The 13793-nt window shown below is 48.0% G+C and overlaps 1 protein-coding gene across 1 annotated transcript; it reads left to right on the top strand.

Moving 5' to 3' along the window:
* Window positions 1-1893: 1893 nt before the first annotated feature.
* Window positions 1894-8519, top strand: LOC125283320 (cytochrome P450 2A13-like). Its single transcript, XM_048224060.2, has 9 exons — window positions 1894-2136; window positions 2421-2583; window positions 3646-3795; window positions 4041-4201; window positions 5392-5568; window positions 5994-6135; window positions 6540-6727; window positions 7374-7515; window positions 8056-8519. The coding sequence occupies exons 1-9, from the start codon at window positions 1957-1959 to the stop codon at window positions 8235-8237; spliced, it is 1485 nt and encodes a 494-aa protein (XP_048080017.1). The 5' UTR covers window positions 1894-1956; the 3' UTR covers window positions 8238-8519.
* Window positions 8520-13793: the final 5274 nt, after the last annotated feature.

Here is a 13793-nt window from a genome sequence, read left to right as displayed (position 1 = left end):
AGCCCCCCGGCTAGAAGGATCCCATGAGATCACATGTCCACACACTGGCTCTTCACAATTAGTGCTCACCAAAGGCCAGCGCCCTATTATTAAGGAAGAAGGTCACTGAGGGAAGGACAGCAGGAAGGACACCATCTTTCCCTATTCCCATTTTCAGCCTCCAGGGCCTGGCTCTCTCCCCACTGGGGACTTTTCCCAACCGTCTCCCACCGTCGCTCCCTCTGTGTGCTGCCAGCAGCCCTGCTGAACCCGGAATCACCCCAAAGGGACCTTCCGCACCCTCGCACTCCACCTCCTGCCCTCAAGTTCTCCCTTTCCACTCGGGGAAACCCAGCCCCAGAAAGGGGGAGTAAGCATGCAGAGCGGGAGACACAGGAGCCCCTCCCTCCCTCTGTTGTCTGTCCTCAGTATTCTCACATACCAAGTGGGGAACATTAGTAGCACTACTACAAACAGCAACAATGGAAATGATGAACCTAGTGAGCTCCCCCAAGGATCTGGGTAGGACCGGTGAGGCTTTCTGTCAATGACACCCCTTGAGACAGTTGGGACTATTTGGCACCATATGGATGCTTGTCATTACCATTTCCAAGTCCTGCCCAGGCCCTCTGCCACAGAGACCACAAGTTACTCTTCTTTACTAAGAAAGGTTCCACTTAAACGTGCCTCTGGACTTCTACCCCTTTCCCAACCACAGAGGGTCAGTGACACTGATCCTGACCTTGCGTTGAGGTCCCAGTGGGGATTCTGGGCACCAGAGTTCAAAGCAGTGGCGGGTCAAAGCCTGGGGCAGGTGCGGACTCTTGGATCCTGCTGGACTCCCGTATACTTCTTCTGGGAATCGCCCATGACAGGCAGGGGTCCTCCCTCCCCCCGAGACCCTCAAATCCACTCCCTGGGATCTCCCCTCCCAAGACCTTTTTTTATTATTAAAGTATGCTCCACACCCAGTCTGGAGCCCAACGCTGGGTTTGAATTCACAATCATGAGATCAAGACCTGCGCGGAGATCAAGAGTCCAATGCTTAACTGACTGAGGCACCCAGGCACCCACTCCCCTCCTGAGACCTTTAAATGTACATCCCTCCTCATCAAAAACCCCAAATCCAAATCCACAGCCACACATGCTGTCCCGTTTCAACACTCTTTTCTTTCTTTCTTTCTTTCTTTCTTTCTTTCTTTCTTTCTTTCTTTCTTTCCTTCTTTCTTTCTTTCTTTCTTTCTTTCTTTCTTTCTTTCTTTCTTTCTTCCTTTGAGAGAGAGCGAAGGAATGCTTGGCAGGGGGGCAAGGGAGGAGACAAAAAGGGGCAGAGGGATCTGTGGGCAGAGGGCAAAGCGAGGGGGAGGGGCAGAAGGAGAGGGAGGGGCAGAGGGAGGAGAGGGAGAGAGAGAATCTTAAGGAGGCTCCCCATCCAGCCCAGCTTGGAGCCTGATCTTGAGCTTATCTCACAACCCCGAGATCATGACCGAGCCAAAATCCAGAGTCAGCGGCTTAACAGATTGAGCCACCCGAGTGCTCCCCATTCCAACACTCTTAAACCCGGATCTCTGGATTCTTTTCTCTGGAGACCTCAACATCTACAATGTTAGGGTCCCTTCTCACTCTGAGACCGAAAATCCAAAGCTCAGGGGGCTCCACATACAAGTATTCTAAACTCTTCAGTTCAGGAATTTGTCTACTGCTTCACTCAATTCTATAGCCCTGGGGTCGTCCCTCCTGAAGGGGCAGCACACTCTGTCTTGGGGCCTACTCCCTGTTAATCCTCCTGGGGTCCCCTCCTCCTGCCATCTGGCTGTGTGCCAAGCTCAGCGATGAGTCCAGGGTGGGGGGGGGTATAGCTGGGAAGTGAAATGGTACAATTATATAATCAGCACCAAACTCCGCCTTTCTCTCCCGCGTGGTATAAAGGCAAACCACCCCAGCCATCACCATCTGACCTTGTCTCCCGGTGCCACCATGCTGGCCTCAGGGCTGCTTCTGGTGGCTTTGCTGGCCTGCCTGACCCTAATGGTCTTGATGTCTGTCTGGAGGCAGAAGAAACTCGGGGGGAAGCTCCCTCCAGGACCCACCCCGTTGCCCTTCATCGGGAACTACCTGCAGCTGAACACACAGCAGATGTCCAACTCTCTCATGAAGGTGTCAGGACACGGGACGGAACGGGTGGAATGGGGTGGGGCTAGGAGCCTGCCTCACTGAGCTGGGACTTGGTGGCAGGGGATGGGGCAGGGTTGGACCAGAGTCTTAAGAAAGTGGAAATTTGCAGGTTGGGCAGCAGGGTCCTAGACGAGAAAGAGCAGGTCTTGGGATGTCCAGCTCCTTGAGTGTCAGAACCTGGGGGAAATACACGCATAGGTGAGGGCTGGGCACAGCGCCAGTTCCCAGTGGGGGCCACAGCCTCTAAGCACTCCTACCTCCTCCAGATCAGTGAGCGCTATGGCCCGGTGTTCACAGTCCACATGGGGCCCCGGCGCATCGTGGTGCTGTGTGGACACGAGGCGGTGAAGGAGGCTCTGGTGGACCAGGCTGAGGAATTCAGTGGGCGAGGCGAACAGGCCACCTTCGACCGGCTCTTCAAAGGCTATGGTGAGGAGCTCTGGGTGGGGGCATGTGGCCAGGCACACTTGATGGCCTCAGTTTCCCCGCTGTTCTTCTCCTGACTCGCTGGCCCAAGGCTGTGGCTGAGTTTTACCCCTGCTTCCCTCTGTCCTGTCCCTGGTTATTGTGGCCTCTCCCTGGTCTTCTCTAGCTTGACTCAGGGTGTCTGCGTCTCTATTCCCCCTGCTTCTCGTCCCATCTCCTTGTTCTCTCTCACGGATGCCTCTTCTTCCTCTGGGTCTGGGAGGAGCTCTTGGGATTTCTGTCTTGGAACCCCGGTCCTCCATCCTGGTGTCCTTGCCTCTTCCTCCCTCTCAGCTTCTGAGCTTCCCCATGCCTCTGCCTCCCTCTGTCTGCCTCTTCCTCCCCTGTGTGAGAATCTCACCTTGTTTCTGTTTCACACCCCATGCCTCCATCTCTGGAAACATCTTCTCCTCTCTCCAGACCCTCTCTGTTCTCTCCACATTTTCCTCTTTCTCCAGCTCAGCGTTAGGATCCTTCATGATTTTTATTGTCACTTTCCAGATCTCCACAAAGGTCAGACTCCTCCTCCCCTTCCCTCCCTCTCTCTCTCTCTCTCTCTCTCTCTCTCTCTCTGTGTGTGTGTGTGTGTGTGTGTGTGTGTGTTTTGAGATTTTATTTATTTACCCGACAGTGATAGAGACAGCCAGCCAGAGAGGGAACACAAGGAGGGGAATGGGAGAGGAAGAAGCAGGCTCCTAGCGGAAGAGCCTGATGCCCGGCTCTATCCCAGAATGCCTGGATCACGCCCTGAGCCTAAGGCAGACCCCCAACGACTGAGCCACCCAGGCGCCCCTCTTTCTCTGTGTTTATGTATCTCGGTTTCCATGGGCATCTGACTTACCTTTTTCCTGATTCTTTTCTTCCAACCCGGTCTCTATCTCTCTTAGTATTTCTCTGACCCTGAGTTGTGTTTCGCCCTGTCTCCCCGCCCCCAACCCATCCTCCCTCTCCTGCTCTGGGCTCACCTCTGCCCACCTCTGTCCCAGCCCCTCCCTGCCTCACCACACCTTTATGCTCCCTCCCCAGGCGTGGCCTTCAGCAACGGGGAGCGCGCCAAGCAGCTCAGGCGCTTCTCCATCACTACGCTGCGGGACTTTGGAGTGGGCAAGCGTGGCATTGAGGAGCGCATCCAGGAGGAGGCAGGCTTCCTCATCGAGGCCCTTCGTGACACGCGCGGTGAGCTGGGCGGGAGTGAGCAAGGAGGAGGAGTACATCCACACGGTTGCGCGCAAACGCGAGCTTTCTCCTCTGGAAGGGGACTGGATTGGGGGAAGGCATCTGGGCTCTAGGCTCAGGGGTCTTGTGCTGGAAGTTTGACTCCTCACTCCAGTGCCTTCCTCCAATTCTCAGGCAGGCATAAGACTGCCCAGTTGACGCTCCCCCAAATCCCAGTCTCTCCCCAACCCCATCCCGTTCCCCAGGTGCCTTCATCGATCCCACCTTCTTCCTGAGCCGAACAGTGTCCAATGTCATCAGCTCCATTGTCTTTGGGGACCGCTTTGACTATGAGGACAAAGAGTTCCTGTCACTGCTGAGTATGATGCTGGGAAGCTTCCAGTTCACAGCTACCTCTATGGGGCAGGTAACCCGTCCCAGTCTGGCTCTACAACACCCCTACCATAACCCACAAACTGCTCTCCCACACGGAGACAGGTGCCCCAAACTCCCATCCTCCTCCAGACCAGGTTCCATCAAAACTGCTCTTGGACAGTGAACAGTTACACCAGAATACCCACTTTCCAAGGACACCTGGATTCTCAACAGATGCTCCCTCCACCAAAAACAAAACAAAACAAAACAAAACAAAAACACAAACAAAAACCAAACCAAACCAAACAAACAAAGAATAGAGCCTGCAGGCAAGAGGCATGTTATCCACCCAGCCTTGCTGCCTGGGGCATGTGTCCTCATCCCAACTCACCTGCTGGTCCCTATTAAGACAGTCCATCTCTTATATCTTAACCCCTTCACAAGTGACCACCTCAGCCCACCTCCTGAATACATGAACACCTGGTGCTATAAAATACAGCCCACCAAAATCATTTGGTATGTACACAGGTGTGCCAAACCAGCCTACTGGACCTAGGTAAGTGCCCCTACAGAGCCCACTGAAACACCTGATCATCAGAACAGGTGCCCCAACGGAGAAGACCCGTACACATGTAAACACTTGGATAGATGTTTCCCCAAACACCCATATAGTGTCCCCCAACCCAGCTGACTCTCTTACAGAAGTGTCCCCCATCACCTCTGTGAATATCTGAAACACATGAACAGGTATCTCCCCCACCTCAACAATTGATACCTGCCCCCCTCTAATACCTCAACCCCTACACAGAAGCCACCATTCTATATCCTTTAAATATCTGGATAGTTGTCTCCAACTAGCCTACTCCACACCTAGAGATCTAAACAGGTGACTCACCATATCAGTCAGAAAAAATAGGTAAACACCTTAACAAGAGTCTCCCAATTCAACAGCAACTGAATATCTGAACACCTAGATGCGTTGTCCAATCCAGCCACACCCAAATACCTGAAACCTGGATATGTGTCCCAACCCATCTCACCTACATTCTGGGACAGGGGCCCTCACACGTAACTCACCTGAAAACTTAGCTATCTCCTCTCATCAAGCTCCATATAAATCCTAAACACCTGGACAGATGCCTTTAACCCAGTGCCTTCCTTGTTCCAAGAAAGGTCCGGCTCACATCAGAACCTGACCACTAACAGCTATCCTTCCTGCCTTTCTTCTCTCCCCATCCTCAGCTCTATGAGATGTTCTATTCAGTGATGAAACACCTGCCAGGGCCACAGCAACAGGCATTTAAGGAGCTGCAGTGTCTGGAGGACTTCATAGCCAAGAAGGTGGAGCAGAACCAACGCACCCTGGACCCCAACTCCCCGAGGGACTTCATCGACTCCTTCCTCATCCGCATGCAGGAGGTACAGCCCAGCAGCCAGTGCGGAGAGCTGCAAACCCAGGCAGCCCCTCATAACATCCTCACAATCTCAAGAACATTAATGGTGGCTGATCCATATGCCAGCACTTGCCATGGAGGGACCTGTGTGGGAACCATAAAGCAACACTTCCACACTGCCTACTTGCTCTCTGTACCCCTCTGCTCATATTCCTACTGTAAAAAGTGACCCAGGGCTGATGAGTAAAGGACAGGTAGGCAGTCGGTGAAAGAGTGTGGGGAGGGCATTTGGCCAGAGCCATCCGCCTGAACAAAGCCCTGGCAGAAGTAGGGTCTCTCTTCCCACCTCTGGTCTGGACCTAAGAGAGCTGGGTCCAAATGGAAGACCCCGGAAGGCCTCTGAGAGCCCTGAGGGCAGTGGGCCTGGCCTGAAGCCCTGTCTCCCTGCAGGAGCAGAACAACCCCAACACGGAGTTCTGCTTGAAGAACCTGGTGCTGACCACACTGAACCTCTTCTTTGCGGGCACCGAGACGGTCAGCACAACCCTGCGGTACGGGTTCCTGCTGCTCATGAAGCACCCAGATGTGGAGGGTAAGGCTGTGGGGGTGGGGCAGTGAGGTGGGGGCCACAGACCCTCACACTTCCTCTGAGCCCACTGCAATGTCCCCACCTTTCCTAGATCCCTGGAACCTCAGCCATACCCTGTTATCCAGATGCTAGGTGATACTCTCTGATAAGCACCAGCTGAGTTTCACTGGCTGTTAAAATACTGAAAATATCTGAACTGATGGGTAAATAGCTCCTGTGCTGAGTCAGATGTATGTGAGACCACATAGAGTTGAGACCAGGTGAATAGGACGCTGCACCAACATGTTTATGGCCAAGGTCTGTTTCGAATGGTCTATGTCCACATCACACATGGATGTGCATATTTGGACTATCGTCCCTGCCCTGAGACCCCCAGATGCCTACACACTTTCCCTTTCCTCCCACAGCCAAGGTCCATGAGGAGATTGACCGGGTAATTGGCAAGAACCGTCAGCCCAAGTTTGAGGATCGGGCCAAGATGCCCTATACAGAGGCAGTGATCCACGAGATCCAAAGATTTGGAGACATAATCCCCATGGGCGTGGCCCGCAGAGTCACCAAAGACACCAAGTTTCGAGAGTTCCTCCTCCCCAAGGTACTTTCCTGTCCTGCCTAGGGGGACCTCCTACCTGTTCCCTGTGACCCAGCACCCCAATCCCCTTAGAAGCTTCCCAGCCCCTGTCCCACTGCCTCAATCAAACACTTCCTCAACCACCAACATCAGAGATTCTTGAATCCTGTATCTCCCCCAGAGCTCTTGCTGCAGGGATTATGAACCCCATGTCCCTAAATGTCCTCTCTCAAAAAACATGAACTTCATCTCTAGACCTCCTCCCTCAAGGACACGAGTCTCATGTCCCCCAAACATCCCGCCTAGAGAGACACAAACCCAATGTCTTTAAAACTTCCTGTCTCTGGAAACATGAACCCCCATGTCCTCTCAACCTCCCGCCTTGGGAGACATGAACTGCACATGCCCCACACCTTCTGTCCTAAGACACACAGAACCTGTGTTCTTCAAACTGTCCTTTTCGGGAGACATAAACCCCATGTCTGCATAGCTTCCTGTCTCAAAGACATGAATTTCCCTTCACCCAAAGCTCCTCCCTAAGAGGACCCACACACCCACACGTCCCATATCTCATCACCTAGGGCAACAATTCTCCTTCCAACCTCCATACACTTGCAGCATATTCTACCCCGACTCTGGCTTATCAAATACCCCCTCTCCTCCTCACCAGGGCACCGAAGTGTTCCCTATGCTGGGCTCCGTGCTGAGAGACCCCAAGTTCTTCTCCAACCCCCAAGACTTCCACCCCCAGCACTTCCTGGATGAGAATGGGCAGTTTAAGAAGAGTGATGCTTTTGTGCCCTTCTCCATTGGTAAGAGACCAGTCTGTGCCAAGCCACCGCTCCCACCAACAGGGCCTCCTTCATCCCAGCTCTCTCTTCAAGGTGTAGCCTGGTGTCTTTCTACAGCATGGAAGTCCCTCTCATGATCTACCTTGGAACCCATCAGCTGCAACCCCCATAACTACTTGAGCTTAAGCTAAAGGATAAGGATGATCACACCTGTTTCAGAGATGGGGCAAATCAAAGTCCTTAGTGAGTCAGAGATTTGTCCAAGTCACTTAAATTGTTTAGATTCCTCGCTTGGAGATGAGAACCCAGTAGGCATATCTGAGTGTGTACTTGGAGGGAAAGGGCATCTAAATTTCCCATTGCTACAGCTACCTTACCCCCATCCCATGCACAAGGGAAAAGGATGCTCAGAGAAGATTAGAGATGTCTCTGAAAATCTCTCCAGCCACCATATTCCAAGCCACCATTTCTCCCTGGGAGAAAGTATTTGGGGGTAGATAGTGGGGCAAGGGGGCAGTGAGAGCAGGCCTCACCTCCAGCCCTCCCATTCTGTGTCTTCAGGAAAGCGGTACTGTTTCGGAGAAGGCCTGGCTAGAATGCAGCTCTTTCTCTTCCTCACCAACATCTTGCAGAACTTCCGCTTCAAGTCCCCGCAGCTGCCCAAAGACATCGACGTGTCCCCCAAGCTCGTGGGCTTTGGTACCATCCCACGAAATTACACCATGAGCTTCCAGCCTCGCTGAAGGAGGGGCTATGGGAGGGCAGGGCTGGGGGGGAAGAGAAAGGTGGAGGGAGGGATTAGGGGTGGGACTACTGATAAGGGTGGGGTTAAGGGAGGGGCGGGGCTAGCCGGAGGGAGGTGGCTTAGGGGGAAGGAAGGAGCAAGGTGAATAGGAGAGGAAGGTGAAAGGAACGGACCCTGTCTGTTGACCTTGCTAGAGATAGATCTTTAAGAGGTGGGGTAAGAGGGAGAACCTCTCACTATACTGTTAATAATAATAATGCCTATTATTTATTGTATCAAACTCTGCGTCAGTTCTGTGCTAAAAGCATTACACACTTACATCACTTAATGCTCACAAACCTATGTGTCAGGGAACGGTGTTCATGCCCATTTTACATGTGACAAAGCTTAACTGATTCCCAAGGAATCTACAAGAAGAAAAAAAAATCCTCTTAAAAAATGAGTTTCGTAAGGTCACTAAACATACAAAAGCCTTTTTTCTTTTTTTTTTTTTGTATATATTTTAGGAAATCAAAATTAAAAACACAATAACACTTCAGTCACTGAAAAAAACAAAATACTTAAGTATAAATCTGACAACACATGTACAGATCCTGTAGGGTGAAAACTACAAAATACTGATGAAAGAAAGAACTTGTATTTTTAAAATATTTTATTTATTTATTTGAGAGAGAAAGAAGGAGCACAAGCAAGGGGAAGGGTCAGAGGGAGAGGAAGAAGCAGACTCCCCACTGAGCAGGGAGCCCTATGAGGGGCTTGATATCAGGACCTGAGCCGGAGGCAGATGCTTAACTGGCTGAACCACCCAGGCATCCCCTGAAATTACATATTTTTTAAATAGAGAGACATACCATGTTCATAGATTGGAAGATCAGTATAGTAAAAAAGCCAGCTCTCCCCAAATTGATATATAGGTCTAACGCAATTATTATAGAAACGACAACAAGATTTTTTTGGTATGGATTTAGACATTAATTTGAAAAATTATGGAAAGGCAAAGAAAGAGCTAAAACAATTTTGAAGAAGGATAAAGAATGAAGAATCACACTTTCCAATGTTCCCTTGGGATTCAGCAAAAGCTCTGTTTAGAGATGAGTTTGTAGCCTTACATTTTCATACTGGAGAGGAAGGAAGTCTAAAAATTAACATAAAAATTAAGTGTCCATCTTTTAAAGTTGGAAAAAGAACAACATAGAAAATTCATAGATAGAGGTGCCGGGGTGGCTCATTTGGTTAAGCCTTCAGTTCAGGTATTGATCCCAGGGTCCTGGGATAGAGAGGGGAGGGGGTAGGGGAATGGGATAGGCTGGTGATGGGTAGTAAGGAGGGCACGTATTGTATGGTGTACTGGGTGTTATACACAACTAATGAATCATCGAACTTTACATCAAAAACCAGGGATGTACTGTATGGTGACTAACATAATAAAATAAAAAAATATTATTATAAGAAAAAAAAAAAAAGAATGTGGGATAGAGCCCTGCGTTGGGCTCCCGGCTGGGTGGGGACCCTGCTTCTCTCTCTCCCCCTGCCTGCCCCTCCCCCTGCTTGTGCTCTCTTCCTGTCACATAAATAAATAAAATCTTAAAAAAAGAAAAAAAGAAGGAAAATCCAAAGATAGCATAAGGAAGGAAACAAATATTAATGCAGAAATTAATGGAAAAAAACTTTTAAGTTGTTTTGAAGACTACGGATTCAATATCTATTGTCAACTTGGCTACACTTCCTCTTTTTTTTTAAATTTTGATATAGTTATAGATTCACAAGAAGTTGTAAAAAAAAAAAAAGTACAGAGAAGTTCTGTGTGTTCTTTCTCCACTTTCCCCTAATGGTAACATTCTGCATAACTATAGTACAATACTAAAAGCCAGGAAATTGGTGTTAGTACAATCTACAGAACTTGTTCAGATTTTACAAGTTTTACATCCACGTGTGTGTGTATGTGTGTGTGTGTGTGTGTGTGTATGTGTGTTTCAGTGCAATTTTATCACACCTGTAGATTCAGGTAACCACCACTCATATATAAAACAAAGGACTTATATACAGAGTATGTAAAAAAAACTTTCAAACCTGAACATAAGAAAACAAACAACCCAATTTAAAAATGGGCTAAATTTTTGGACATGCACTTCACTAAAAAAGATATGTGAATGACAAGCAAGCTCATGAATCAATGTGTAACATCATAGTCATTAGGGAAATGCAAAATAAAACCTAATGAGATACCCCACACACCTATTAGAATGACTAAAATAAAGAATAATAACAGTACCTAGCATTGGCAAAGATGTGGAGCGCCTGGAATTCTTCTATATTGCTGATGGAAATGCAAAATAGTGCAGTTACTCTAGATAACAATTTGGTGGTTTCCTTAAAAGCTAAATACACATTTAATCAGATGACCCAAAATCCCATTTCCAGGTATTTATTCTCAAGAACTGAGAATTCACGTTCACACAAAACCTGCACATGAATACTTGCAGGAGCTTTATTGATAATCTCCACAAGCTACAAACAGCCCAAATGTTTTTCAGAGTTGAATGCATGAACACACTGTCAGATTCATCCAACAATACTACTCGGCAATGGAACTAACAACCGTGGATACACACAGCTTGGATGACCTGCAAAGGCATTGTGCTAGGTCAAAGAAGCCAGTCTCAGGAGGTTGTATACTGCCTTATTTCATTTATGTGAAATTCTGGAAGAGGCAAAAATCTTGAAACAGAGAACACATCCATGGTTGCCAGAAGGTAGAGGTGGGGTAAGGATATGAATACAAAGTATAGCACAAGATAACTCTTTGGGCTGTTGAAATTATTCAGTATCCTATCTGCAGTGGTGGTGATAAGAATCTATGCCTTTGTAAAATCTCCTTGTAAAAAGCAAATTTTATTGTATGTAAAAACAGGTTTTTTAAAAAGAGTAACTAGGATTTTTTTTTTAAGGTGAGCCAAATCTGTAGGCAGATTACGGGACAAAAATCTTATCTGCAGATGATCTAAAATGTCCTGTTAGCTTGAGGTCACTGTGAACAGTCATGCGGCTTTTTAAAAAAGATTTATTTATATATTTATTTGAGAGAGAAGGAGAGAGAGCACACAGGGGGAGGGGGAGAGGGAGAGAGCCTTAAGCAGACTGCTGAGCATAGAGCCCAACACGGGGCTTGATCTCATGACCCTTGGATCATGACCCTGAAACCAAGAATCAGACCCTTAACTGACTGTGCCCCCCGCCCTCCAGGCGTCCCATCATGTGGCATTTAATAATCCTATCTGTAAAGGCTTGACTATAGTGCCTCGTGAAACTGTGAGACAACAGACACTAGAAACTGAAAGGACTTTCTTCAAAGTTCATTTCTGTGGAGTTTATGGAAGCCCAAAGTTAGGCTTTGGTGCGATGCCACATTAAGTGTCTATTGAAAAAGGTTTTGCCTTCCAAAGGATTAAAAACTGTGCTGGAAGAAATGCATAGGAAAACATCGAGCAACTCCAAATTGAAGTCTGGACAGTTTCCCAAACAATTATTCTCTGCTTTTCAAAATATCCAGGTCAAGAAAGACAAAAGCTGAGAATCTATTCCAGATTAAAGAAGACCAAAGACATTACAACTAAATATAATGTGTGCTCACAGATCCTGAAGTGGGGGAAGTATTTATGCTTATCAGGTAAGTGTTTTGCACATATTTTCTCCCATTCTGGAGGTTGCCTTTTCATTTTGTTATTATTCATTTGCGGTGCAGAAACTTCTCAGTGACGTACTCCCACTTGCTTATTTTTGCTTTACAATTCAGTGACTGGATAAAGAAAATGTGATACACACACACACCGTGGAATGTCATTCAGCCTCTCTCATACCTCAATAGCAAAAAAACACCTCAAAATAAAAAAAGAACCCCCAAATGAAAAAAAAAACCCACCAGATTAAAAATTGGACAGAGGACATGAAAAGACATTATTCAAGAAAAGACAAACAAGGGCACCTGGGTGGCTCAGTCAGTTAAGCATCTGACTCTTGATCTCAGCTTAGGTCTTGATCTCAGGTTGTGAGTTCAAGTCCTGTGTTGGGCTCCATGCTGGCGTGGAGCCAACCTTAAAAAAAATGACATACATATGGCCAACAGATATATGAAAAGGAGCTCAATATCACTCTTCATAAGAGAAATGCAAACCAAACCCACAATGAGATATTACTTCACATCTTTTGGCTATCATGAGATAAGAGATAACAAATACTGCTGATTTAGTGGATTGGAACCTTTGTGCAGCACTGGTGTGAATGTAATTTGGTAGACTACCAATTTACTACCACGATGGAAATCGGAATGGCTGTTCCTCAAAATATTAAAAATAGAACTACCACGCAATCCAGAAATCCACTTCTGGGTACATGTAAAAAGGAAGTGAAAACACTATCTCCAAGAGATAGCTGCATTCTTAAGTTCGTGGCAGCATAATTCATAGTAGCCAAAATATGGAAACAACCTAAATGTCTGTTGACGGATGAAAAGGTCAGGAACCATGGCAGTGGTTACTCTATAATGCTTTAGTCAGGTTTGAATTAATCTCTTTAATGTGCCAAGGGGTGCACTGGATGTTTTCCCCTATACCCCTACGGATCTGGACCCTTGCTGTAACAGAGGCTCGGGCAGCAGCAGCATAGGAATCGGAGGGTTCTGGTGAGCAGTCCACTCGTAGAGTGTGGACCTCAGCATGCCACCTACCATGGCTTATTTCCTCTTCTCTCCTTCTCTTTTTCAGCTCCCTAGAGATGGCTCTTTCACGAGTGGCCACCCAATGGATTCACGCATCACAGGGTATAGCCCTTCCTCTGAGTGCTCTGTATCTGGGGCCAAAGCCTGGTTGGGACAGATGACTAATCAGCTACAAGGTATAATCTTTCCCCTGAGTCTAGCATGAGTCACAGCTTCATTCTGAGACACACAAAGAAGCCCAGACAAAGACACATGGTCCATGGCCACATTAAGGAGTCCCTGTTACCATAGTCCTGTCCCAAAATGCCTACTCGTTAGTGGAACTTTCAACTTAAGGTCGGCTAAATGAGAGGTTCAACAGTACTCAGCAGTGCACCACAAGGCAGCACAGCTCTACTCACCATCACCTTACCTAGTTGGGGAAGCTAGTTTGTGTGCAAGTCCTTAGCCTGTCTTCTGATTTAGTGATTGGCAAGATAGAAGGGCAAGGAGAGGGAGGAAAGCAGAACTTCAGTCGGCCCCCAAACCGGTCCAGCTCCTAGAATACCCAATCCCACCTTGGCAAGTATGAGAAAGAAGCAGAATTCCCTTCTATGAACTTGCAACCCCCAATTAACTCACACCCAAAAGTACCTGGATGCCTGCAGAAGACTGGAGCTGAAAAGGCACCACATCCACCGACTCCTTTTCTGAGTCCAACTTCTCTCCCACATACTACTAGAACTTTCCCCTCTATTTCTAGGCACAGAGTGTGTCTTGGGGGAAAGAAAATCCACTCCCACTCCTCCAGAGTCTTCTCCTGAAGGCTGTGTGATTTCACACCTCCTGTTCCTATAGCAT

Source organism: Ursus arctos, unplaced genomic scaffold (assembly GCF_023065955.2).
Source record: "Ursus arctos isolate Adak ecotype North America unplaced genomic scaffold, UrsArc2.0 scaffold_19, whole genome shotgun sequence".
NCBI lineage: Eukaryota > Metazoa > Chordata > Mammalia > Carnivora > Ursidae > Ursus > Ursus arctos.
The sequence above is the reverse complement of the archived record's forward strand: the minus strand, read 5'-3'. Positions and strand labels throughout refer to the sequence as shown.